A 27,405-nucleotide genomic window follows, 5' to 3' on the forward strand; every position below is an offset into this window, starting at 1 on the left:
GTCCCTTCTAGGTGAGGTTATCAGATATTGAACAAAAGGTCCTGTCTTTAATGGGAGGTTATGGAGATAGTCCAGACTACCAACAAGAGACTGAGTCACTCTCCTTGAAGCTGAAGGAAGTGAAATCCAATTTGGAAGAAGTCCAGAGGATGCTTCAAGACACATACGATGAAGACCAGGTAAAGCATATGAATACTATGCAGAGCAAGAGTGGGAGAGTCATGGTGCTTTAATGTGCTGTGGTTGCAGAAGAACAGTTAGAGCTCATCATGATAAGCAAGGAAGGGAGAAAAGTCAATCAGAAATGTCAGCCTTGCTATTACTCTACAGTGCTGTATAATTATTTGTAGTTTGTACTAAGTAGTGGATTTTTAAGGAGTCTATGAACAACATCTTTTCTGCTTTAAGTGCTCAATGACAGGTCAAGTTTTTGTGAGGAGTAAAGAAAAAGGATTGGGGGTTTTGTTTTGGCTTGGTTTTGGTTTTTTTTTTCTTAATGCCTTCAAAATGCCATGATGTTTGTCTGTGACAGTGTCGCAGCAGAGACGACTTTAAGCTGTAGTTTTCTCTTTGAAGAACGTGTAAATAGCAAGGGCAGTGACTGCCAGCTGTCCTGTACCACAGCTGTACACTCTTTGCTGAGTTTCCAGTGGGTCAGACAGTAACTCCCATCTTCAGAGCTAATTCCTGCTCTGTTGTGCAAGGGGCCAGAGGAGCTCACCTGACGCCAGAGCAGCCACAGTCTTTCTGGTGCTGGAGGAGCACCATCTAAAAGGGAACTTTCGTGGCCCCGGAGAGAATTAGCTCTGGTAAAGGCTCCTGTTGAAATATTCTGTGAACACAGGCAGGTAGAAACTCCATGCATGAGCAAATTTATAAGCATAAATTGCACATCCTTGTAACTGATGTAACCCTGACACTTGCCTTGTATCCCAGTGGTTCAGATGGCATCACCCATCCTTCCAATCTCCTGTTTTTGAAGCACTGATGTATTATGAAATCTGAATCTGTATATTGACATTGCTTTTGAAGATTAATTTGAAGCTAAAGCCTTGTGAACATTTTCCCATGGGCTAACTCACAATGACTCTAAGGTTGTTAACACAGTGAAAAAAATCCTGTCATGTTGTGCTCTGAAAACTAGATCTGTTTTGCTAACTGAAAATTAGCTTTTGTTCTTGTCATATTATTAGAAAAGAATTAGAGAAAATGATCCAGCCTAAGCTGCTAAAATCACTCACTTTTAAATCAACACTCTCCTTTTAACGAGTGGAACTCAGCCTCATATTTGAGCAAATCCCCATTTTCCTTTGCCTTTTTCTTTGTACAAGGATGGCAGTCACTGGCCTTTAAATTTCTGTAAGTGCATAATTTGTTTCTGATCGACGGTTTTTGCTTTTAAACTTTAGCTCAGGCAGAAATATATTCCATAAAAATACACATTTTCAGAAACCTGTTTGTCTGGTAAACTCATGTTTACACATAAACTGCATTTTATTCTGATAGATGTATTGTTATTTTCTTTGCTAAATGAATGCATGTAAAATGTGATTGGAAAAGCACAGTTATAATTTCAGATTAATACAGTGCACATTACTCATTCGATTGTTCACACTGTTCTCTGTGTACAGGATCTGGAAGCAACTGGGCAGAAAAGCCTCATTGACTTAATTGAGTCGTGCATGGAAAAAATGCAGCAACAGGTTGAGGACAGCGTAACTCAGAAATTAGAATCAAGGTACAAAATAACAGAATTGGTTACCAGATTCAGTGATGTAAAAGTGCCTAAACCTGCTCAAACTTTGCAGTGGCACTATTGGTTCTGTGCAGGGATGTGTGCCTTTAGAAGAAAAACTGCAGAAGCTGGGAGATTTCTGCCATCAACAGTCTAGAGAAATGGAGTCTCATTTCGCTGATGACCTCCTTGTTACTGGGCTGACTCTAGTGTTTAGAGTCAGTCTTGGTATCAGACAGGACTGACACCTGCCATAAAATAAAGCAGGCCCGTCTGGAGGCAAGTTGGGTATCTATGTTCACAGCCATTGCTGTACAAACGCATGGAGATACGCAGACAGATTTAAAGGCAGCAACTTTGAAAAGGGGGAATTGGGATCGTGCACCTTCCAGCACGGAGCCAAGACCCCCTACAGGATTATGCTCCCCGTATTGTCATTTCAGAGCATGCCCCTAGAGTGTTTCAGGGGAAGGTTTCATGCACTTGTTTTCAGTTTTGTTTTGAGGCAGGAGCAATAGACACTGATCTTGTAAGACTTAAGAAGTCTTACAAATCTAATTTTGCATATTCTGCTTCAGTATTTGCCATTCTAACAGTGTTTTTGCATTGCTGTTTGCGCAATACAGCAACGGAGAATCTGATCCAAAGAGCAAGCAGCCTGATCTCACCTTCGCTCCAAAGGACCAAACAGATAATAAATGGCAACATTTCCCACAAGACCTGTCATCAGAGATGAAATCTTCTCTCTGGCAGCTCGTGGAACCTCCGGTCCGTTTAAATTCGGTAAAACACTCTTTCTGCAGGCAGTTAGTTGTGGTAAAGATGGCAATTAGTGTATCTTCCTGCATCATCGTCTCATGTTGCTTTATCAGATAACTGAAATGCGTGCAAGTGTTCTCCAGAGGAAATTGTTACTGCGATTTCATGACTGTCTTTTCATTTTACTTTGAGGTAAATGAAGTCTCTGAAGTAGTGACTACTAAGCATAGTTTGGGAGCACATAAGTGAATCCTTGCAGTTAACATTCAGACTAGGTGCTATTTGCTTAATTCTTTGAAGACAACTAAGAGAGCGAGCAAGCTCCAGCTGGTTTTCATGGATGTGGGTTAAGTCTTAGCTCTTGCAGATGAGATCATTTTGGTCAAAACAAACCTCTGGCTTAAATTTTGTTCTGTCCTTCACCATTATGTTCTGTCTTTCTCACATATCAAAAGCAGAGTTTGGACTGCAACAAGCGCACGCGATGTGTATATTCTGAACAGAGTGCAGAATTTTACTTGGGCAAGACTGTAATTTCTGTTATTAATAGTTTTGTTCACATTAGATTAGAATGACTAGGTTTCCTGTTCTCTGAAATGACTGCACTAAATGGGAGAACAGCAGTCATGTCAAAGGATGAATGTCAGGTCTTTTTCAGGCAAGACTTACACTGCAGTGAGGCAGCAGGGCTGCCTTAACACGAGCTACAGTCAGTCTCTCATCACGGCATAGCCTACCCAACTAATTTTTGCCAGTAAAAAAGGAATCCTGCTATCCAGGTGCTTTATATTAATGCCTTGAAACTCTCATTTTAACACATTTTGAGGGGAGTGTTATCTAGTTGCCCACAGCCCTGTCTCCAGTTGAGCTGTTTGCCTAATTACAATGTTCTTTTTCCAAATGTTAGATTCCGGCAAAGATGAACATCACCCCCCAAGGCACGTTTGCTGATGCAGAAACCTCAGCTGTGGAAGAACTGAAAACTCACACTGTCCAGCTGGGAGACCTAAGCCAAGAAGCAAATGCGGTGCATGCAGAGGTAAAAGTAGCATGTCCTAGCATTGCAGAAAGCAGCAGGGATTCTAGACACAAGACACTGTTTGGGCACTGGGAAACATAGCCAATAACAATATTACTGGAAACTATAGTGTAGCTTTTGCATCAAGTATGGACTATTATCTAGGAATCAGCTTAGGACTTTGAGAGGAAACTTTACAAGTTTCTGTTATGATTCTTCTGCTACCCGAATCCATAAATTTGCTAATGGGGGTGAAACTCCTCAAACAGTGCAAAGCAAGGAGCCTGTGAATGATTTCAGTAAACCTGCAGTACTGGAACTGGCAAGACAATGTTGTGCCCATTCCTGAGGTGAGAGACCTGTAAGACCACAGCCATTCCCAATACATAAAGGTTCATTGTCTCAGCTTTGGCCTTGACAGCTCAGAGTATTACATGCATGTAACTGTCTCATCCAGGTCTGTCCCTCATTATTTCATTAATTCCGTTTCATTAATAGCTGACTGAACCTCTAAGCTTATACAATCTTATCTTATATACCTTATATAAGAATCTTATATATCTTGTATAAGAATAAATCTTAGCTGTGCCTTGGGTGAAAGTACTGAAGACTTCTGACTTGCCTTTACCCAGGATAATGTGGTAGAGAAAGTCTCTTCCAATTTGAGCAGAAATTTGTTTGAGCCACTTCTGGCAGGGAGGAACATGGAAATACTAACCACCTCAGTCTTCTCCACCAAAGAGGCAGCCATGCTGCAGGCTTTTTGTGAGGTAACTGTCCTAAAGCATCCAGGGAAGGAGAAACCCCAATGGATTTCTGTTACAACAATACATATTTCCTCTCTGTTTTGCTGGTGTTACTTAGGAATAACACCACCAAACTATTTGGTGTTGCACACATTTGGGCCTGTTGCTTTTACAGCAATTATCAGTTTGATTCCTGCTGCCTTTTACAGGCAAGAGTCCTTGGACCAGAGACCATTTTCACTTGTGTTGTCTTTCTTTCGACCCTTTAGACTCTTTCTGTCGACCTGCAAAAACTTCAGGCTTATGTGAGTGATAAAAAGGATGATCTTCTAAAGTGTATTGGCTGCACTGGTGGGAGCACAGATGAGTTCTGCAAGTGCTTTAACAACTTGCAGGCATGGCTGGAACAAACTGCAGCTGCCACTGCTTCAAGGAGTAACTCAATGAAGGATGAGCTGGATCATAATAGCAATTATCAGGTACTCGACTGCCAAATGCACATCTTGTTTCCCAGCATCTGTTAGACTTGTCAGTGTTAATGCATTTGGGTTACAGATGAGCAATCTATAATGAGCTTTCACTTTTTGGTACTAAACAAACTTGTCTTGGCCTCTCAAGAAGCAAATTAATTTTGCTATTTATGATGCCGTTTGCAATGCTGACTGCCATGGAGGCCTTAATCACAGCAGAGAATTTGCATGCAGAAGAAATGGAAGTAACCTGGGATCCATGCATGCAGAGCTATAGGCTAAAGCAAGTTTCTGTGTGTAGAGATTAGTCCAAAGAGGGTTTCGTATTTTCTTTCTGCTGCTCTGTGGACTCAGGAGAGGCAGCCTTCTTCCTTTTTGGTGCCGTGTCTGGCACTGGGCTACCTTTAGCTATGTGCTGGAGGTTGATTTGACGCTTTGTATTTACTGTTCCCTTAGATTGTGTGCCATGGTAGCAGAAGCCATAGTTTTGCAAATTTGCTTTTCTTTGTTCTTTTTTGGAAAAGCCCATCATGAGAAACTTTTCTATAGATTCTCGTGATGGGCTAAATCTACTAGCTATTGCTGACAATGTTCAGGTTGGGTATTTAGGCTGAAGTAAGGAAAGAAAAACATGGTCTTTGAAAGACAGTTTCCAATGTCCAGCAAAACTCCAGTGTGCTCATCAGCTGCAAGTCAGCCTAGCCCTTCACTGCTGAATAATAGAACAGTTCCTTTGAAGAACACTGGGATGTTGTCTCCAAACAGTAGCAGGGCTAGTCTTGCAATGTTTACTTATGTGGAATCCATGGAGCCCCATCAGTTGCCAGTAATGGGCTCATTTTCTCATTTCAGAAGAGAAGAAATTGTTTCTCTACGAATTTCACAGATTTTTACAGTCATAGAGGATCATTGTGACAGACTAATCTTTCTTACATTACACAGACTACAGAATTTCCCTCTCTAAGTTACTGCTTTAAGCTCATAATGCATATGCTCTATTTTGTCTTTTTTTTTTTAAGAGGAAAAAGTGGTTTTGCTGTAAGAGGTAACCATTTGGTTTGCTGTGTAATTTTGTCTAGTCTATACTATATTCCTGATATGTGATGTACTTCTGCCGTTTGTTTCTTTTGCAGAATGAAACCAGGCTGCTATATGACCAGTTAACTGAGAAAAAAGCTGCTCTGCAACAAAGCTTGAATGCAATACGTGGACATAACATTTCTGAACAGCTTCAGGTAGTTTTGTTCGAAGGAAAGGAGAGGAAAAACTCTCTGCATTAGCTGAAACTGGGATGTTAGGTTTTAAGAGCGGGGGGGGAGAGGGTTCAGTACTTGCCGCCACCACCACCCTCCCTTTTTTTTTTTAGTACACCCTGACCTGTAGTCAGACCTAATTTTAGTCCTTTTAATAGTTGGAATGGAGGAACCAGTCTGTCCACAAACAACCTTTCAAAGCAAATACACCCCACACTAGAGCAGGGAAGAAAAAAAGCTACACACAGTACAGCACTTTGCACATCATGCCTTTTTGTATGAAGAACTAGCTTTCCTTTGTGGGAATAGGACTCTAGTGTCTCTGCTTATTCAGCATTTATGAGCGCTTTTGTCATATGGCAGTCATTTATCATTTGACCAGTTGAACTCTTTTCTTTGGCTTTCATAGAAGTTAGCAGAGAATTTAAAATGAACGGACAGCATATCCTCCCCAAAATGGCCATCGGCTGTCTGTTTAGCTGTTGATGAAACAAATAAGGTGTCCCAGAACTTTCCTGTTACAGGCTCATAACCTTGTTTACAGGCATAACTTTCTGCCAGGCTGAAAGCTATGTTCAGAACTGCTGAATCCCCTAGCAGGGACTGCTGCCTTAGATATATTCTGGCAAGTAACCACTCTTGGAAAAGAAATATCAGAAGGACATAGCTTCCCTTCCTTCAGAGAGAACCTGTCTCAGTCCATCCCTAAGTCTTTCTAATTCTTAAGAAAAAATGATGTTTTCCGAGTCCGTGATTCCTTTTAATGGCTCTCTTGAATTAGTAAACTGAAATGCATGTTGGACGCTGGACTGAGACACCAGACCTGAATTCCCTTCCTGGCTGTGCTGTGTGAACCCAATAAGCTGGGTCATGACCAGTCGTGTCAATTTAGCTTAGAAGATCGTCGGCTCTTGGTGTCTCATGGTGAACTTACGAAGTGCTAGCATGGCAGAGATATAGCCCCTGGATCTGCTGCACTACTAGTGAAAATAGAAAGTTTAATGAAACAGAACTCTTCCTAATAGCTTATTTTGTCCTTAATTCAGAAAACTAATGCCTGTGTTTTGGAGCTGGAAGACTTTGAAAACAAAGTAGCAAAACTGAGAGGCTTTGGGGAAAGATTTCAATTACCTACCACCTTAATCCAGGAAGTTTATAAATTAGAGGTAAGAGCCCAGTACCATATTCTTCTAAGCAATGTATTTTTAACACCAACAAGCTGATGGTTATATTGTGTTCTGGGAATGTGTGTGTGGCGGGGTTGTAGGATTAATTTCTGTCCTTCATGAATCATTAAACTATGTTTAAATTATAGGATGTTTTGGACGACATGTGGGGGATTCTGAAAGCAAAGTATGAGGAGCTGTACTCTCCTTCCACCATTGACAGCCAGTATGAAGACTTACTTCGCGGGTTTGCAGACCTGGTAGCCATTGGGCAAGAGAAGATTGCACAAGATCCAAAGCAGCTAACGAAAAGCAAAGCAGCTCTACAGTCTCACCTGGAAAATCACAAGGTATAAGATGCTTATCATAGCACTGCTCAGAACAGCATAGCAGGAGCACTGTTTTCTGTGACTGGTTTCTCTCCAGTGTTATGGAGAAGAATAACTAGGTCACAGCACAGGGGAGGGACTGAAGTACATGCATTAAACAAAGCAAAGATTTTCAGTAGACCAAAATAGGACCCACTGAAGTATGAGAGAGAGGTTGTTATTACAACTGCGGTTTCAGTGATAAATTAAGATCACAATTTCATTTTTTTCAGTCCAATACTCCTTTGGCTTACCTCAGAACATACTGATTTGTGAGGAAAACACGTCTTTGTAATTATTGGCAATAAATCAGTAGTGAGATTCCTGAAGTTGCTGTCTAGCAACTGGGAGCTGAGCCTTTGCTTTCAGCGTTCTGTGCCGTTGTGATCTGATGGAAGAAACTTACCCATAACAGCTCCTTTTCCAAAGGGGGGATAGTTTAGATCCTCCCCTTGGCAGCCCAGTGTCCCAGGTACCCAGCTGCTACGTGCTTGATGGAAGGTGGCTGAGAATGCATCTGCATCCTCCCTGTCTTTCTGCTTGGCAAGAAGCCCTGGCCAATGCTAGTCACTTGAAGATGTCTGTGTCATTGTCAACATGTTGATTTAAAGTGTTCCATGTAGCTCAAACTCCTGTAAGAATTGCTTCAGGATGCTAAGCACTGCAAACCACTACAGCAGAGTTGTAGGAATATTGTTTGTCACTCACAAATTGACCTTAGCAAAGCAAAATATTAGGAATTTATTTGGAAAAGAAAACAGATAGTGTATCTCCAGTCCAAATATACATACATTGATTTCCAAAAGCGAAACAAAACTGCAAAAGCTGTTTTCCCTGCCCTGGTTATCAAGACTTATCAGGATGCTCACACAGCCAATGCCTGGTATATGATCCTCAAGTGAAATTCTTGTACTAGTTATTAGTTCCTAGTGAAGATGATCTTGACTGAAGGCTGTAATCTTAAACCCTCAAAGTTTTTTTTATTTTGTGTTCTGTGGGGAAAATGTTCTGTTGAGATCAGACATTTCCCAAGAGCTCAGCTGAGCTATAACTGAATCAAACTGTTCCCTTACAGTTATCCCAAAGGATTATTGTGCCCTGCCTACTACTTAGGCCTTAGAACTGCTAATACCCTTGGTGCTTGGATTCGCCTTGCATCCAGGTGCAACAAACTGGATAATGGCTGGTGATAACTACCTCAAGCTAAACTATGAATTTATTCATAGTTAAACTTTTCCTTCCAACATCTTCCTGCACCATCTTCATATTTCACACAAACTGAAGGTATAAATGTAGATCCTTTTTCTTTAGAAATGTATAAATGAAAATAGTGTATGCAACTTATTGGTGGTTCCTGACTAACTGTAAAACAGTAACTGCCCGTCTTGGGGTGATGCAGAATTTGGGTAGAAGGCTCCCGAGTCCAGCTGTGAGAGACTGAAACTGGCTATTTTTCTCAGCGAGTCTTCTCTGTCTTCTTCATTCTCCTGCTGTGGATTTGTGATCTCTCTTAAAGCTTTAACTTCTTTTTTTCAGGACTTTTTCCACAACCTTATGATCCGCTTGGCTTTCATGCAAGCATTTTCCAAGAAAGTGACTCCTTCCATCCTACAAAAGAGAGAGGAATTCTGGCAAGAGCTGGTGAATGACGTCAAGTTGCTGGAGCAGAAGGCCATCCAGTATGGCATACACTTGGAGAGCCTGTTAAAGGTAACGAGCCAAAAGAAACCCAGAGTAAAAGCTGGGAGGAAGAAGGGAGAAGAGTTGCATCTAGGGGAGCCCTTTTCACACCAGTGATTCTTTGACTAGTAGTTCTCCTTTCCTGTCACCATTGCACAGCAACAGTCTGTTGCTTGTTCTGTGTGTGTCAGTCAACTGGCTTTTTTCCTTGAAAACCTCTGAAAGTGGACATTTCAACCCATTACTCTGACTTCATGACTTCTTGCAGCAATTTTTGAGTGCCTGGACTGACAGAAGAGCCCTTTAAGGCACAAAAATACCAGTGCCACTTTAAAATAAAACCTAACGATTGATCTTAAAACACCCTAGAGAATAAAAAATTAAGTATACCACTTACAAATAAGAAACCTTGAAGATAATGGAGAATGAAGGAATTAATCTGTGATGAAATCATGTCTCACTTCAATATTTCTATATCATTTACCTATTTTTGTTTTGTTTCATTAAAACAAAAGCTGCAGATGCTAGAATAAGCGTTAAGGCCTCAGCCTGGTGTAGGAAAAATGCAGAGAGATGTGTGCTGTGTTAATAATGCAATTATTTTTTAGGAATGGATGGAATTTGATGATGAATGCCTCGTTTTCAATAAGGAGTTAGAGGCACTTGCCTCTGCATTGCCTTCTGTGAATTTGGTTGAAGAAACAGAAGAAAGATTAATGGAAAGGATTGCACTTTTAGAGGTATTTGTGTGTCTGTCTCTGGTTTTCTTTGTAGATCTGTAGAGCTGGCAAAACAATTAGTTAGAATAGGAGTAAAAGACAGTTTGTAGGGCACTGCTTCCTTTGTGTCCTTGTCTCTGTGTGGATGCAAGCTGAAAACTGACTTTTAAATGTAGCAGGGGATCAGGCTCTTAATTTCAGCCAGGGGCTACAAGTTCATTTAAGTGGGAGTAATGACTATAGCTACTTTAGAACTTGATCTTCAAGTACAAGTATTTGGGAGAAGATGGTGTGCAGGTTACGTGGCTCCCAAGGACAGCAGGAAGCCTTGGAGTGAACACAGAGCCACTTCTCTGTAATTCAGGAGCAATTTTCATGCCATGAGATAAAACCTGTGGAAGAGGAGAATCAACCTAATGCCTTCAAATATCTGAACCCCTAGTTGCAGTAGAAGATCTACAGGTTTACCAGGTCCTTTTAAAATCCCGAGAATTCAAAATGAGATGTTCAAATTTCTATCTGACCAAAGACAGTAAAATTCTGTTTGTACAGAATGTTAAATAGCTTCCTACTTTGTTCATAGCTGCATCTCTGATGGCTTTGGAGGCTTTAGAACCTCAACTCCAGCTGGAAACATTTAATCTATGTTTTCAAAACATTTGAATATAAGGATATGAAACCAGCCTTTATGGTTGTTTCATAAAAGTAAGAAGAAATGCTGTTCAATGAACTTAGTGATGTATCTTCAGAGAGTGCTCTCGCATTCCTCAGAGGTTTGACCTTTCTCGGTCTTCAGAGGACCCACTGTATTAGAAATTTTTGAATTAATGAGTATTTGGATCTGTATTGAGTCCAGTTTGATATTTAGATTCATAGACCACAAAGGCAAAAAGGACTACTGTAATTTAGTCTAGTCGTTCGACATTCCCAGAAAACTCTGAGCTACAGTAAAGCTTTTGAAATACAACAACAGTAGATATTTACAAGCATAGTGCCCCCCTGGTGCTTTTGATGCTTATCACTGAGACTGGAGACATGGAATATTTGCATAGCCGTTGAGTGTGAAGTTGCCTGGTTTCCCTTGTTTTTTAAGTTCTTAACTAGCTCTTCACTCTTAAGTCTATTGGTCTTTAAGGACATCAGAAACAAAGTAGTAAAGCTTTAGAAGGTGCTTTTGAGGAGAGTCCTAGTCTTGGAGCTTCACAGCTTCGAGGACAGAGCAGAATAAAATTCTCGAGGGCTTAATTTCTGTGAGAGAAATTTCCTTGTTAATAATATTGTACAAGCCCCTTATATCTGGAGAGAAGTGAGATACTTCCACATCACGCAATTACTACTTTCTGCCTTCTCCCTGGGACTGATCTACTTCCTGGTATTTTTTTTCCATTTTCTCGTTTTGACCTTCCAGTGAAGTGTAGTAATGATAAAATGATGCTTTGATTTTATTCAGCTGTCTAAGCAAACCAGGCCATGCCGATGTCTTTTACTTCATGCCTTGAATATCGATATGGTATCTTAAATAATTCTCCCAACAGCTTTTTTCAAAACACTGGTAACTTTTTTTTTAATAGGATAGAGCCTGAAGGCCCTTTAAAAACAGGATGGCAATGACTTTCTGCTGGGGTCAGTCGTGTTTGGACAATGCAGCCAGCTCTGATAGTGTTTGTCCATTGCTTGAGGTTTACAAGTGTCCACAAAGCCCATTGAATCATGACACAGTCATTCTGATAAAGTATGAAATTGGAATTATCTGTCCAGAGGAAACAAAACCAAAAAAAAACCAACCCAACAGTGTCCTGTTAGCCAGGTTCCTTCTGTTTGGAAAATAAAATACACAAAGAGGACATGTGAAATTAAGTATTTAGAACAAATGATACGTGTTTTGCTAGCTGTGTTTTCAGTTTTTAATAAATTACTGTTTTGCAAACTTCCCATATTCTGACAGCAAATCAAGAGCAGTGTTGATGAAAAGCATGCCAGGCTGTATCAGATGGTGAAAGAAGGGAAGAAATTGATGGCTGCTGTGAGCTGTCCAGAAATAAGAAGCCAGATTGGGAAGCTGGAAGAGCAGAGGTTGTCTTTAACCAAAAAAGTTGGCCATGAACTACACCGACTTCAAACATTACTCAAACTCTTGATCAGGTGGGTGTAATTCAGAAAGCAGTTAGAGATATCAGCTAGATGTTAGTTTTTGATCTTCTATAGGTGCTTTTTCTGAAATACAACAGTGAACTAATAAATAACATAGCTCCTTTAACTTAAAAATGAAGGGGGGGGAAAAAAAAGCGGTGGTGATCAGAAAAGTGGCCCTTTATTACACAGCTGATCTTCTCTCACTGTGTAGACAGGGGATTCGCTTCCTGCCTGCTTTTCTAGGAACAAGGTTTTGATGGCTGCCATCGCAATGTCAATGCTCTCGGTGAGAGTTAGCTGCATCGTGCTGCTGTTTGTACTTCGGAAGTGTGAACAGAAGCTCTGATCGTGCTGCCCTGAACATTTTAGCCTGCTGCAAATGCAAGCTAGCCTTGATTCCCCAGCAGAGGCATAATGCGCCTGTCTGTGCATGTACACTATCCACCTTACAGACATTCATGAGGAGGCTGCCTCGACTTGTGTTTTGAAGCTCCCCAAAGGGGGAAGACCTGAGCATGCTCAGTGCTTTCACATGCCCCCAGGCCAGCTGTCAATGCAGTCCTGGCAGTCAGGTAGAGTTAGTTTGGGTCTTTCCAGCCCAGTCCACCAGTTGATGCACCAGGGTCAGCTCTCCTTTCACCTGGTCTGTGTGCTCTGAGCTCAGGCTGGCTGGACCTTAGTGTGGACAGAGCATGCCCAGTCTTTCTTCGTATTTATCCCTGCTGTGTATTCTGCACTATATCTTGGAGTCTGCACGGTCTCCTCTGGAGGTTTTGACCTCCGGCAAAGCTCTTATATCACCCATGTGAGCTTGTCCTGTCAATTGTTGGGTGAATACAGAAAGAGGAGGTTTTCAGGGAGAGCAAACCAACTGCACAGAGCCGATACAAACAGTCTCATGTGCAGGTCCAGCAGAACTTCTGTGTGGTACATCGGTCCATGCTGTAGCCATGCTTCTGCAAGGTTATGTAGCAGCATGGGTGCAAGAACAGCACATGCCTCCTCACATAAGGAGGACAACTTGGAGGGTGAGAAATGTATCCTAGACTCAGGAGATGTGTGTCTGTGTGTTTTGTTTCCTCCTTGTAGCTACAACAGAGACTCAGAGGAATTAATGAAATGGCTGGATTCTGCTCAGCAGAGAATTAATTTTTGGACGGAGCAGTCTCTAAACGTGTCACCAGATCTTCCCACCATCAGGGATAACATCAACAGCTTGCTTGTAAGTCATTTCTCCTGCCAGGGTTAGATAAGACATTGTGACTTCCAGTGAAAATGACCCTTTTGAGTGGTTTTTGTATTTGTCATGACCTAGAAGATACCCACCTAATATAGCAGTGAATGGCTGTCTGCCCCAAAGCTGCCCTGTTATCTGTGGGGAACCATGAGCATGGGAGGCCACCAAAGACCTTCCTTCAGATTGTGAGGCCAGCCACAGGGCACAAATTAGAATGGAATCCTCTCATAATGAGCTCCCAACTGCAGCACATCACAGCCCAGACAGGATCTCTTCTGTGCCTACAGTGTAATAGCATGGTTTCTGTCTTGTATGATGCCAAATACCACACACAGCAATTAGGCCAACCTGGTGGGCCACTTACCAACTGAATCTGGAGTTGTGGGCTCAGGGAACAGGGGGGAAGACAGCAGGGCTGTGAAGATGGTCAGCCAAAGTCAGGGAAAAGAAATGTGCTGAACTGCATTTCATGTCTTTGGCTGCCCGCCTGGTGCTGTGCTCCACTTGTATGACTAGCCAGGAAGTTCAGCCCCAGTGTGAGGCCTGCTAGGAGTCTTGCACAGTGGCAAAGCAAAGCATCACCACGTGCGTTGGGCTGGTAGGTGTGAGCTGGCCAGACACTCGGACTCCCTGGATGTCGGTGTGAAGTGGGGATCAGGATATTCCCAATCCTGTGGAGCAAGAGGTAGCACCCAGCATTGTATCAAGCTGGGCAGAAAAAGGCCTTACCTACTGCCACAGTATGTTGAGTTTAGGTTTTCTGAACTTTACAAACTTGCTAAGATCAGTTCATTGAGGCAGTTCATCCTGTGACTGAAAACCTGGTTTCTCTTCTTTGTTTAAATAGATAAGTAAATATTTACCCTCTCTTAAATTTGTCCTGTGCACCTCAGGCATTCTCTAAGGAAGCTGATGAGAAATCTTCCCTGAAGACATCTGTGGTGAGCACTGCCAACCAGCTCTTTCATGTGAAGCAAGCTGATACCACAGCACTTAGGTCGTCTTTGGCAAAGTTTGAGCAAAAATGGGGAGAAATGACTACACAGCTCTCAGCCATCCAAGAAAAGCTTCACCAGGTGAGGAGAAACTCTGCTGCCATCTCTCAGTTTGAACTCAATAATTACTTTACAGTGTTGCTTCTGGGATTCGGTTGGCTTCTCCATAAGGCCCCAAGGCACTTCTTTCCTAATTAGCTGACTGTCTTGCTTTTAGAATATCTTCAATATTATACTGCAGTTTAATTATTGCAGTGTTCTTCCTGGGCTGTTTTGCACATATCTGTCATCTTCACAATTTTATATGAAAGTGGGAATTTTATATGGGAAGAATTTTATTTTAAATTTCTGAATTCTCACACTTTTCTGAATTTAAGTCATATGCACCTCTGGAGCACAGGGCTCACTTTCACGTTCCTACCCCAATAATTGCAGTTATAATGCAGCTATAATAGACTTTCTAAAAAGAGAGATGTCATCTTCATTGATGTTTCTAACAAGCAGAACATAGAAGATTTATTATATGCTTTACCCCCAGCTTCAGATGGAAAAACTTTCATCGCGAGAAGCTATTGCTGAGCTAATGGCCTGGCTGGACCATGTGGAACAACAGCTGGGACATGAGGAGCCAATAAATTCACAACATAGTGCTGCCCAAGTCAAAAGCCTCCTTCAGAAGTACAAGGTAAGTGGGAAGGTGTGAGTCCAGGCCTTCTGCAAGGTGTTTGGCTGTAAGAAGGATGGAAGCAGCCTACAGGCACTGTCATACCCTTCCCCTCGCTTTTGGGAGGGTTCCTCAAACAGTCTCAAAGGTGCCTTAACATCTTCCTTTATAAAACCCTTTTGCTTCCATGCCACACAAAACAATGCCTGCTTTGCAACACAGCTACTGCTTGCTGTGCTATAATCTCCTTTTCCTCAGGCTGTCCCATTTGTCTAGCTTGTTCTCTCTCTCTTACTGACATAGGGAATTAGACTCTATAACTCGAAAGTTATAAAGTAGGTATGTTTATTGCGCGCAGATGCATGGGGGATCGCTCCTCCACAAGCATGCATGCCCGAACGAACCATCTCACATTTATACAATAAAACAAATGAATATTCAATTGACGCCTATACGTATTCGTTACCTAAACCCGCTTACTCTCGCTTCGTATGTTAAGTAGCTTATCAGTCCTTTGCCTGGAATGTGGTGGTCTTGCAGGTTTGTAGGTGATTCATGTCCTTGTGACCATCTGATCTTCTCCAGCAAGAAGCCTTAGCACTCCCTCCCTCTAGGTAACATTGGAATGTCCTTCATCCTTTTTATAAATAGCCCCTTTGTTAGAGGAAGAAGGGTAGGTATCTCCTCAAAGCTGTGTGGCTATGTGACCATACACCACACCCATGACCAGTCATCATACCCACATTCCTTGAGCAGACATATACAATCACGATCGATGTCCATTGTCCCCATTTCACACTATTTCTCCATATCATTACATTTAGATTATAAAATGCGTTGAGCAGGAAGGTTTTGCTTCCTGAGGAAGATAGACTCTGTTTGTGCTGTATTTTGGTCTGCCTTTTCACCAGTGCCTCGTAACAGAGCTCCATAACCAGGATCCATTTAACTAGAGAACAGGGGGTTTGAATATTATGTTTCATCAAAAGACATAACCTGCTAGGAAAGGGGGACAGGGTAAACATCCCTGCAGAGAGAGGCTGCAGCAGACTCTTGGCTCTGTTCAGATGCTAAAGCAGCAATGACAGAGGCCGACTGCCTCAGCCGCAGGAAGGATTCAAGCTATGCTTGTACCTCCATAGGTGCCAGGGAGCCCAGCCTCAGAGCATGGACCCCTAGAGCACCATATTTTGCTTTGCACTTGCAGAGCTACGGATTTGAAGAATCAATTACCAATATTTGAGTGAGCAGAGGTTATCTTTGTTCGGCAGCACTGGGTGCATGGGGGATCGCTCCACCAAAATCATGCACACCGAGGGAACCTTTCAGCCCCCTCTTTATACAAGTCACTCATGTCTATTCATTAACTTTCCGGGAGCTCATTAACATATCTCACACCTGGACAATTAGCACATTCCATTCAAGGACCTAGTATATCTTCAAGTTAACAACATTAACATATCTCACACCTGGACAATTAGCACATTCCATTCAAGGACCTACTATATCTTCAAGTTAACAACATTAACATATCTCACACCTGGACAATTAGCACATTCCATTCAAGGACCTACTATATCTTCAGGTTAACAACATTAACATATCTTGTGCCTGGACAATGTCCTTGAGGAGTTGTCTCTATGCAGACTCTTTTCCTTAGCTGTCATGTTTAAAGTCTCCATCTTTGCCACGTTGCATGTACAAGAATCTAAGACAAAATGTCCCTTTTAAAGATAACCAACCCAAGGACTTAGCAGTTTGTGCATCCGTCGAGTTGCAATAAGGGTTGGACATCTCCTGACTTCAACTAAACATAGGTGCGTTATCCCTTAGATAAGTGGTACAGCATTCACTGTTCACTACTGAGCGCTGCTCTGGGCTCGGGCAGGATGACAGTTCTCAGGCACTTTGGTACTGCACATGAGGCAAGTGCCACCGCAAGCGTTTCTTTCAAAGTGCCTTAGTGTAGCAGATACATAGCATTTTGTCTGTATCGGTTGGATTTGGAAGTTGGAACATGTAGGCCAGGTGCCATTTTTTAGCCCTTTGGGTATTTAGAGATTAGCTTGTAGGTGTGTCTTCTGCACTTGTCAGCCATGTGGGGATGCGTATGCTGAGAAGAAAGCTGGCATGTGGGTCACGAATTCCTACAGGGAAGCAGCTATGGCTTTACTGTGGTATTCCCTCGTGGCTTTTTTCTAGGTGCTACTAGATACAATGAGGAGCCCTTTCCTCCCCTCTTCTAAGACCCTCTGAAGTAAAAAGGCATTCCCTTACGTTGTTCTCACTTTGTGTGTAGTTTCTTACTTGTCTCTGTGGGCTAGCACTCCGGTATTGGAGGTTTTTCTCCTAGATACTCTGATACTCTATTCTGATACCAGATATTTTGATAAAGGACCGCAAGCTCTTGTCTGCACTTGCCTTTGAGCTGTAGGAGTGTGGGAAGGCCTTGGTCTAGGCCCAGTCTGCGCCCATGGCAGCGTGATGGTGTTGTCCAGTGGGTGTAAAGTACTGCGTCTGGTACCCCTAGGTTTTATTCCCTGCTCTGGCACTAGCCTGTTCTTACCTTGAGCTACCCATGTAATGATAGTCATTTTCTGCCAAAGTTTCAGTTATGGAAAAATTAAGGATTATTCCTATAGCCAAGTCTCTTTCAGAAAAATATTTTAGGCCGTGGCTCAAAATAAGCTGTGAATGTCCCATAACTATGCATTGAAGCATTGTTGGAACTGATCAGATTAAAAATGCCAAACTAATTGTTTTATGGTTTTGTTCTTTTTCCCCACCCCCCCTGCAGGAATATATGATGGAAATGAACTTTAAACAGTGGACAGTAGATTTTGTTAACCAGTCGCTCTTGCAGATGAGCACTTGTGATGTGGAGAGCAAGCGCTATGAAAGGACAGAATTTGCCGAGTGTCTTGGAGAGCTGAACCTGCGGTGGCACAGGCTGCAGGCATCTCTGAACAGAAAGGTTTGATTGAGTTCTCACCGCTTTATTTCTCACAACTCTGACCTTGCCTGTGTCAGTGCTCTGTATTTTGCAAGCAGTCTTTTTCCCTGAGTCTGAAAACACTGAGGAACACAGACGCCCTGTGCTCTATGCTGTCCACCCGTGCTGCCGTCTCACGGGCAGCCTGTGGAGTGGTCTCGTAGTGCATCAGCTATCAGGTGGTAAGCAGGCATCCAAACCTCAGCAAGGTCTGGAAGGGTAAACTCTCCTGTAACTTGCAGGGAGGGAAAAGAGAAAAAAAACAACCTTTTTTTGATAGCCTGGGATTTACCCTAGTTGCCTGTATTAGGTGGAAAAAATAAGATTCCTCCTATGAAGAAATTATAGTCAGTGACATGTCAACAAAGACAACAGATGCTGAGAAAGCTATGAAAAAGGAGTAATTCAGGGTAGTGTCTGCAGGGGAACCTGTCAGTGAAATCTGTTGAAGCTTTGGGGTACTGTGAAAGCTGGGTCATTAAAAACCTAATGAAACACTGGATGGTTTGTGGAAAGGAGAGGCGCTACATTGCTTGGTGCAAACAGCCAGGCCCTGCTCAGCAAACACAGCACCGAAAGAGCAAACAACCCTTCCACATGCCATATGATGGGAACGAGAAATAGGGATATATTAAGCTACCACCCATTTTCCTGTTGTAGCAGTTGGATTTGCAAAAAAAAGTAATTATTAAGGAAGTAGTGTTGACAGATGTATTCAGATGGGGACATATGACCCTGCTGGAAAAGGCACAGCTGGGATCAATTCCCAGCCCTGGTCCAGCCCTTCTGGGACACTGGAAAGGGGTTACTCTCTTGTGTGTCCTCCTTCTGCAGTAATGAAATAGGCTTTCCCGATGGAGGGCTTTGAAGATCAGTAGCTGGTCGCAAATTCTACATGTAGACTGACTACACCAGTGCATCTTGTGTTTCTCTGTAGAAAATCTGTTTCAGGCAGTGCCTCAGAATTACTTTATTCTAGTGAGACTAGAAATAATCCATGCATCCAGAATTAGATGCCACTGCTTTGTGTGCCCTAGTGCCCAGAAAAGCTAGTGTGACTGGTGATACGGAGAAGACCAGGGGAAGGTTAGCATCCCAAAATGCAAACATGAGGTTGCTGGAACGAATCCCTCTACCAGCACATTCCTCTTTCATCTCTATTTCTCTCATGAATTTACAAGGCTTTAGGAGAAGCTGCCCTCCCTGCATCCAGATACAAAGACTACTGATCAAACAGAAATTTCCCATTTTTTTCCTGAATCAGAAAGTCTTCCAGAAACATTTTCAAATGGAAAATTCAGTTCTTGCCAATTGAAAATTCCCATGATGAAATTTCAATTTTTTTGAGAGAAAAAATTATCTTCTCTAACCATTTTCAATAAACTCCATTCTAGGATTTAATGGATCTTCAGGGCCAAGACTGAAGATAGGAGACTTAGGATCCCTTGCTTATTAGTAAATTTGTTGGTGAGTTTCAGGGGGAATGAGGTTTTCAGACTTCACATAAATGTGTCCACCTAGCCCAGGGTCCGCCAACTTGTCAGGTCCACAGGCTGCCAGCTCGAGAACCCACACTGCCTTGGTTTCTTTCCAGGGAAAAGGTCAGATCCTGAATAGCCAGTAAACCTTTTTAGCTTTTCCTTTTAAAATCTTTTCTCTAAGTAGTATTTTCAACGTAAATGTTGTAATCTCCATTTTTTTCATGTAAGGGGGAGCCCTGTTTCTGCCCACCTCTAGGTTTAAGTAAGTTAAAATAGTTCTGTAACTTTCAGATACAAGACCTGGAATACATTTTGGAGGATATTACTGAAAATGAGAACAAAGCCCAGACTCTACACAACTGGCTGGAAGCTCAGAGTGATCAACTGAGATCTTTACAAACCCCAGCAAGTCTCATCTCTGCACAGAACACGTTAGATGTTTGCAAGGTAAAGCATTATATGTGGTATTATTGTAAAAAACTATATTTGGCTTTTGCTGAATCCAGACTAAAGAACTGCACAGATTTTAACAGGAAAAATGTGAAGGAAGCTGCCATTTCCTGGAAGAACACAACGATGTGATTTTAATTACAGCATGTTATGTTCAGGTGATAGCCAGATCCACTTTTAATGTGAATTGCTAGTTTACGGGTTTTTCCCTCCAGTTGGCAATGCATTTGCTTCTGTTCTGTGGTATTTGGAGTGTTGTGAGTGTTGTGCAGCAGTAGTGTAGCTCTTATTCTGAGATGTCTCTGGAAGAAGTAGTTCTCAGTTCAGCACAGCCATGGCAAAGGCTATCAGTTCCATTAGCCTGAAGAGCTCTGTGGTGGAAACTGCACACTCCAGTTGGAAGAATAGCAGCTCTCTCTACTGCTGCCCTAGAACGTAGTCACTCTGCACCAGCCTCAAGAATCTGGGTGTCCTTTGGTTTTGTTGTGTTTTTCTACACATCAGCTCCCTCAAAATTAGTACCGGTGCAGCCAGCTAATAATTGGCTCCTATTAATCTAACATTCTGCTGATTTCATCCAGTACAGTGTTCCGTCTCTATTTTTTAACATGGTATATTTGTTCTTTCATTGCCATGGTTACATGTCTCTGTCTTGTAGTAGGCTGCTTTTATTGCCTAGAGTGCTCTCTTACACACTGAATTACCTGTCTCTCTGAAGCACTCTGAAACGTTATTGAGGGGCCAGACCCTAAGAAAGACACAGGGTATCTTTGACTAAAACACAGTATCTTTGACCTGCTCACAGTGAGGTACAGTGCTGGGCTGCAGGTGGCTAAATGGTTTCATTAAAATGGATTTGCTCAATAAAAATGAGGTCCAAATTCGAAAATGTTTTGGAGACAGCCAGTGGGAGAGAAGAAAGGTCGTGGCTTATAAGCATAGTATTATAGGAAAATGTAATGGCCCATTGTGTGTATGGGTATTTATTCATGTTGGGAAGGAACTTATTGCTGAGCTTTCCCCAGCTTGTCAAGCCTAGCTTCCAGTCTTGCTGGTTGTGTTGGGGGAGTGTTATTCGCCCAGGCATTTCCACTTATTTCAGTGGTGTTTCTCCCATGGGAGAAAGCCTCTGACTAAGAGGACAAGCTGAAAATAACTTTCTAGAAGTTGTTAGGATGTCAGGAACTCTCATATTGCAAAACCAGTTCCTATACTACCTCTGTCTGCTGGAGCAGAGGAGGACCCAAAATGCTAACCTGCCCAAGGAGAAGTTCAGCTGCATTAAGGGAAAAACTTTTTTGAATCTGGAGAGGTACAGAGAAGCCTGCATGGTGGCTGAGGAATTAGCTCCTAACAATTTCCTTCCCAAGCATGATGTCCAGTGCTCATGCTGATGCTAAATGGGCGGATTCTAGCTCTACCTGCAAGAGACTGTTTAAAGCAGCTACTGTCATCTTGAATTCCTGTAAAGCAGTTGTTCTCTATCAGAGTTGAAATGGTGGTGGTGTTGCATGGCTGAAGAATTACACAGAACTGGTTTTACAGAAAGAATGTTTACCTAAGCTAGTCACACAGAAGGTTTTTTCTATGGTCTCATTGAAAGATCTTCTTTATCTGTCTTTTTTTTTTTCTTTTTTTTCATTTAGGAGCTAGAAAACCAACTCACAATTAAATCCAAAACTCTTGATGAGCTCAAACAGAGTTTGGCTTTGAATGGTAGTGTAGAACAAAGCCCAGAATCTCCATCTTTCAGGATAGCTGAGCTGTGCGAAATGGTGGACGGCGTTGTAAGCCAGGTAAAAGCTTTGTTTGCATTCAGATTTCTGCCTCTTCATATCCTTATGACCAGTGTTATCGATCTTCTTCATGGGATGGCAGGAGCTGGTACAGAAAAGATGCAAAGTATTCTTTCATCTTAACCTTCTTAAGAACTTCCTTTTAAGTTTTTACAATAAGTCTGATCTCCAAGTGGGCTGAATACAGGGGGAGGAGGGATAGACCCTCATCTACATACAGTTCAAGAAAAGAAACAGAACTGCTATTTTTTTGTCCAGTTGAAAATGGAAACCTGAAAGCCTCTTACTCAGTCTGCTTCTCTTCATACCCTGGTCCTTATCCCCTGTAGTATTCTCGTGGAAGCTGCCTTCTCCTGCCCCATTCTCACTGCAGCTTTTCCATCTCCCAGTTACTCTTTTGTCCACACACCTGGATGGCTTTTGCCATCTTCAAATCCTCTGTAGTTTCCAGTTGCTTCAAGGAGAGTCTGGCAGATGGTTTCCCATGCAAATTGACACCCCAGCAGTTTGTATTTATTGCTATATTATGTTTATACTTGGAACTAATATTTTTTATCTAGATGTAACCGACGGGCACAGAAGATACAATAATGAGTACCTTCATAGATTTAAATTTGTGATATAAATAACAATATGCTTTAGAGGATTATACATGATGCAGTGATTGTATTTAAAGATTCCCTTACACTTTCTATTATAAATGCCTTACTTTTGTTCCTCAGAATTTTGTGAAACCTGAACTCTTTTGCTTGAACTCTTCCACATGAGGTGTCGGTCCAGGATGGGTCTGCTGCTGCTTCTTTTGGCTTTCAACAGAAATCATGTGGCTGTTTCTTACCAAGAAAGCAGATAAATTTTTGTTTGTGTACAAGATGAAAGATTATCCTTCTGCTGTAGAGCTGGGGGTAGAAATTGGCAGGATTGACAGCCTAGTGCTTTTTTCTTCTTACAGTCATTATGGGTCATGTTAATTTTAGTATTTTTATTACTTTATTTTTGTGACTATTTTATCAAACTTATAAACTGCAGAATGTTCTTACAGCCTAGTTGTCTGCATGTCCAATGAAACACCAAGTGCAGCTTTCTTCCCACAGGTGACCTCTCAGCAGATCCAGGCTGTGATTTCAAATATAGGTCTAAGGAGATGTGATACCATGATTGTAATGTCCATAGGTTGACCTCAAGACTGTGAGTCCATGTCCCAGAGACATTTCATATGGACGATGTCTTTCCTTCTTCCTTGTGTGGGCAGTAATTAGCTGCAGGCCACAAAAAGCAATTAGAGATTCCTCCCACTTCTACCATGATTCAAATGAGAATAGGGGTGATTAATCCATCAACCCATGTGTGCCTGGAACACATGGATACAATGATCTATGCAGTCTATTGAGGGTGAACTATGGTGTAGGAGTTTCCATCTTTCATTGTGTGGATGCAGTCAGAACTGAAATCTGGCATCTGGGTTTGCCTGGTCCCATAGAGACATGCTTGTTTCTTTGCCTGGTTTTCATGCCTTTCTCAAAGCATCAGGTACTGCCATGACTGAAAATAGATGTTGAACTACGTGAATGTTTTGTCTAGCCCAGGACACGTACTTACCTGATACAGAAGGATAAAAATGACAAATAGCACTGAAGGAGGACTATGCGTTTGGTTTGCAGTGTCTAGGAGTACATGGCAAATGGAAACTATGCTTGCCTCCATATAGATTAAATGACTGTAATAATCAAAGAGACATAGAAAACAAAGAGGATATCCATAATTTAATTTTAGATCAGAACCCTGAGTTTCGTAGGCTGCGATTCAGGTGGGCTTGCATTATTAGAGCACGGTGCCATAAGAGGGATGAAAACTTCCAGAGTATTATAGTAGCATCATCTTCCATACAATTTCTGTTTAAATTTTCTTTAAAAGGGAACTTGATCTCTGGATCAAACTATCTGCTTCCTAAGAAGATTAAGGCTCTCAACTTTCTCCCATTTCAGATTGATTTTGGCAGGAAGGAATAAGCAGTTCATTATCTCAGTACTTTTTACATTTTGGGGTGTTGTGGCTGGCAGAATAGCGTTACCTTGAACTCTGATTAAATTTTTATTTCCAGCAAACTCGTATACTTCACTCTAAATACTGTTTACTGCTTGGTTTGAAGCCTGCACAATTCCTTACCAAGTAGGAAAATACTCCAACTTGTGAAATTCTTGTTGGATCCTCATGGAGTAAGCATTGAGCTTAGATTTTTAGGTCAATTTGAAGGTGGTTTTCCATGTCAGGACTGCCCAAGAAATAGTGACAAAAGTGGTTTGTTTGCAGGTTGCACAGTTAAAGACCTCAATGCAGTCAATACTGGAGCAGTGGAGAGTATATGATGAAGCTTATGCAGAAGTCAGCTTGATGACAACAAGATATTTGTACTGCATAAACCACTGCAAACCTTCTGTGGCATCTTTGGAAGCTTTGGAAAAACAGGTCAACACTCTCCAGGTAGATCTACCGATGTTGTCTTATTTCTCTACTTCCTTTTGTGCCCTTAAACAAACAAACAAACAAACCAGCTCCACTGAAAAAAGACAGAAACGTTTATCTGAACAACTTCCGCTTTATTAATAGTGCCACTGAAGTCAGTGGAATATTTTTATTTAGTTTTAACCTCCACAGGCACTGAGGACTATTTTGAGGCTTCTTACTTTCTTTAGCGCGTAAGATCAACTTTGGTGTGATTTAGGTACCAAGGTTCAAGAGAGACGTACAGGTCAGCTGCTACCATGTGTGCCTTACTGTGGGCTAGCAGAGCCTCCACTTTGGATTGCAAAGATGCCTTGACATTTTAGTCTTCTGCACGTGCTGGAAGGCATCTCCATATGAGGCACCAGGTCCTCATGCTCCGTTGCCCTGCAGAGTCGAGATGGACATGTGCACTACACCACCATCCCTTATGCTGATGTCTACTCAGTCCGTCTCTAATCCATGTGGACCAGCAGGAAGTCTGGCTGAAAATGCAGCTGGCAAAGGAAAACCTAATGCCATCATTGCGTGTGTTTGCCTAAAGGTTACTCACCATTCAGGTGAAAGATGTTGATTCTCGGCTTGTTGGTTAAAAGGAAATTTACCCCTTCACTTGTGATTCTCAGGGAAATGCCCTGCCATAAGGCTGTAGCGTAACCTGGAAGGAGATGCCTGTGCATCGATGCTGGGACTCAGCGTAAAAATGGAGGGGACCTGGGAGAAAATTGGCGAAGGGACCACGTCTCTAGATCTGTGGTTTGAACGTTGCCCTTGGGGTACTGTGTCCCAGCCACTGTGCCAGTGACCACTGACACATTTTGCATTAAAGTGCTATTTGCGATAAAGCATCTTTCCACGTATAAACAGCACTGGAGTCAAGGACCAGGACCCAGGATTCCCCTTCCTAGAAGCTGTGGCTTGGGTTGCATGGGTGCAGCAGCCCTGGGGCAGAGCAGGGGGACCCCTGAGCCTGGCATTTCCAGTTGCTTTAGTGCAAAGTGAACTGTTCAGTCACCCTCCAGAGAGCTGGAGTTCCCTGCGCAGCCTCTGAATGAGGCTGGGCATAAACACCAGGCGTAAGTGCCCTGGATCAGCCTGCTGCTCTGCTTGGCTATTACAGCGTCTGAGTGGGGCATCTGGAGCAGGCAGTCAGGCTGGCCCTGGTTCTGAATGTTTTACAGATATGGCTAAAATCCCCTTCCCTGGCTTTAAACAAATCTGGAAAGGCTGTGTAAACACTCCCTGTTTCAGTTGTAATTAAGGCCTGATTTGGTTTATTTTCAAGTTGTATCAGAAGTGGTACAGGACAGACTGAGGCTGTGAATGCCAGGTACACGTCTCTCGGCAGCAAAGCCTGCATAAGCACTTTCCACCCTCCCTTAGGGACACATAATAAATGGAAGTAACTGGGCACCTTCTTACCTCCTTTTTTCCATCACCTGCTTTATTTTTAATCTGGATCAGGTCACAGATACGATCCATGGCAGATTCTGCAATTGCCTGTATCAGGAGGGGGAACACGCAGCCAGGGACAGGAGCTGTCAAGCCAACTTTACTGCCAGTAGAAATTTCCCTGAAACATAGCTTAAAAGAAAAACATTTTTGGTTTCTAGTGAATTAATTTAATCAGTTCAAAGCTGTGGGTTTGTTAAATGAGCTGTTTGTTTAAGAGCAAATAAATGACCTCAGTTTAAAATAGGCCTCCTATATGATTGTTTTGAACTTGGACCATTTCACCTCTCTTTTAACTTCTCTGATTTTTCGGATCAGGCGTTATTTTCACACACATTTTAGTGTGTGCTGCAAACGTGTCGCATTACTGCTACCCTAACTCTACCAGTCTATGGGGCAGCTATGCTTAGGTCATTCATCTCCGCAACTAATTGCGATAATCCATTTTGCAGTCCCTTCAAGATGAATCAGAGAGCAGTGAAGAAAGCTGGGCCAAGCTCCAGGCTGCTGCAAGTAACCTGAAGAAGAACTGCTCTCCCTCCTTTGCAGAGATTATGGAACAGAAGTGCATGGAGGCACACACTAGGTAAGGTTATGAAAAAGACCCCCAGTTACCAGTATCCAAAAAAAAAAAAAAAGTGGCTGAGGCAGGACTTAACTGTCTGTCAGGTTTTTAACTCTATATTAATACGACTCACCCGTCGAAGAGTACCTGTGTGAGGAGTAGCTGATACTACCTTTTAAGTGATGGATCACAGAACGCAAAATGGTGCCGTGTCAGCAGGCTTTCAGTAATGTGGGTATGAACGCAAAGAAACTCCCACAGGAATTCTACACCAAACCATATTCTGGCGGAGAATCTGCTAGGAAAATGCTCTTATCCTTTCATATGTCGGCAGGTGGAACTCAGTAAATGAAGACATCACAGATCAACTGCGGGCAGCACAAGCGACCATGCAGCTTTTGGAGCCCTTGAATACTTCATGCACTGAGGCAGCAGCCAAGTTACAACAGCACGAAGAGCAGTACAATCAGCTCTTGGATGCTCACATGCCTGAGGATAACATGATAGAAACTCTGCATCAGAGGATACAGGATATAAGGGTACATGACTATGTTTCTGCTGCCTGGTAAAAACCAGGATTTATTTTTGAGAAACAAATCAAAAGAACATCTTCTTCCCCTCTCCTCCCCCAAATCCAGTCAGTGGAAAACAAAACCTGTGGGTTTTTTCCATTAACAGGCACCTTTGTACTTCCTTTAAATACTTTGGCCAGATCCTGAGACCAAACTAAACTAGAGTCAGCACAGGGTGAGAAGAGAGCAAAAGGGAGCAATCTCACTCCATCCCTGCCCCTTTCTGCTCTATGCAAAGAATCAGGCCTGTGTTGGAAGGAATCCTTAAACCAAAAATTGTTTACTTTATGGGACGCTGTTTGGTAGGAGAGAGAATGTCTACTAGAACAATAGCCGAGGGAAAAGACCAATTTTCCAGAACACAGGAACATCTTGAGGTCTTCTGAATTCTTCAGATTTTTTTATTTGGGTTTGCTACTTTTTTTTGGCCTGGTCTGGTAAGATCACAAATTTCTAGGCTCATTAGATTATTCTAAATACTTCTGACTTTAGGCAAATGAGATCTCATGCTGAGACCACCACAGGGTGCATTTGACTCTGTCAGGTAGCAAAGCTGTCATTAGGTTCTGACATTTTCTTCAGACTGCAGTGAAGTGTATAATAATACTTATTTCAGGACAGAGCAGTGATTCATCATGCTTTATGAACCTCT

At 42.3% G+C, this 27,405-nt stretch overlaps 1 protein-coding gene across 2 annotated transcripts in view; it reads left to right on the forward strand.

Annotated features, from left to right (window-relative positions):
- The window catches only part of SYNE2 (spectrin repeat containing nuclear envelope protein 2), a 191,426-nt gene that overhangs the window by 115,936 nt on the left and 48,085 nt on the right, over nucleotides 1–27,405 (forward strand). For both annotated transcript variants that reach the window (XM_056346104.1, XM_056346105.1), the window contains exons 66-85: nucleotides 12–179; nucleotides 1,632–1,738; nucleotides 2,362–2,518; nucleotides 3,402–3,533; nucleotides 4,528–4,737; nucleotides 5,862–5,963; nucleotides 7,028–7,147; nucleotides 7,297–7,497; nucleotides 9,052–9,225; nucleotides 9,804–9,935; nucleotides 11,860–12,056; nucleotides 13,137–13,269; nucleotides 14,178–14,360; nucleotides 14,818–14,964; nucleotides 17,741–17,917; nucleotides 19,708–19,863; nucleotides 21,513–21,662; nucleotides 23,973–24,143; nucleotides 26,069–26,202; nucleotides 26,516–26,720. In XM_056346104.1, coding sequence (XP_056202079.1) covers nucleotides 12–179; nucleotides 1,632–1,738; nucleotides 2,362–2,518; nucleotides 3,402–3,533; nucleotides 4,528–4,737; nucleotides 5,862–5,963; nucleotides 7,028–7,147; nucleotides 7,297–7,497; nucleotides 9,052–9,225; nucleotides 9,804–9,935; nucleotides 11,860–12,056; nucleotides 13,137–13,269; nucleotides 14,178–14,360; nucleotides 14,818–14,964; nucleotides 17,741–17,917; nucleotides 19,708–19,863; nucleotides 21,513–21,662; nucleotides 23,973–24,143; nucleotides 26,069–26,202; nucleotides 26,516–26,720 — 3,156 coding nt within the window. The remainder of the gene's footprint in view (nucleotides 1–11; nucleotides 180–1,631; nucleotides 1,739–2,361; nucleotides 2,519–3,401; nucleotides 3,534–4,527; nucleotides 4,738–5,861; nucleotides 5,964–7,027; nucleotides 7,148–7,296; nucleotides 7,498–9,051; nucleotides 9,226–9,803; nucleotides 9,936–11,859; nucleotides 12,057–13,136; nucleotides 13,270–14,177; nucleotides 14,361–14,817; nucleotides 14,965–17,740; nucleotides 17,918–19,707; nucleotides 19,864–21,512; nucleotides 21,663–23,972; nucleotides 24,144–26,068; nucleotides 26,203–26,515; nucleotides 26,721–27,405) is intronic.

Source organism: Falco biarmicus, chromosome 7 (genome assembly GCF_023638135.1).
Source record: "Falco biarmicus isolate bFalBia1 chromosome 7, bFalBia1.pri, whole genome shotgun sequence".
Taxonomy (NCBI): domain Eukaryota; kingdom Metazoa; phylum Chordata; class Aves; order Falconiformes; family Falconidae; genus Falco; species Falco biarmicus.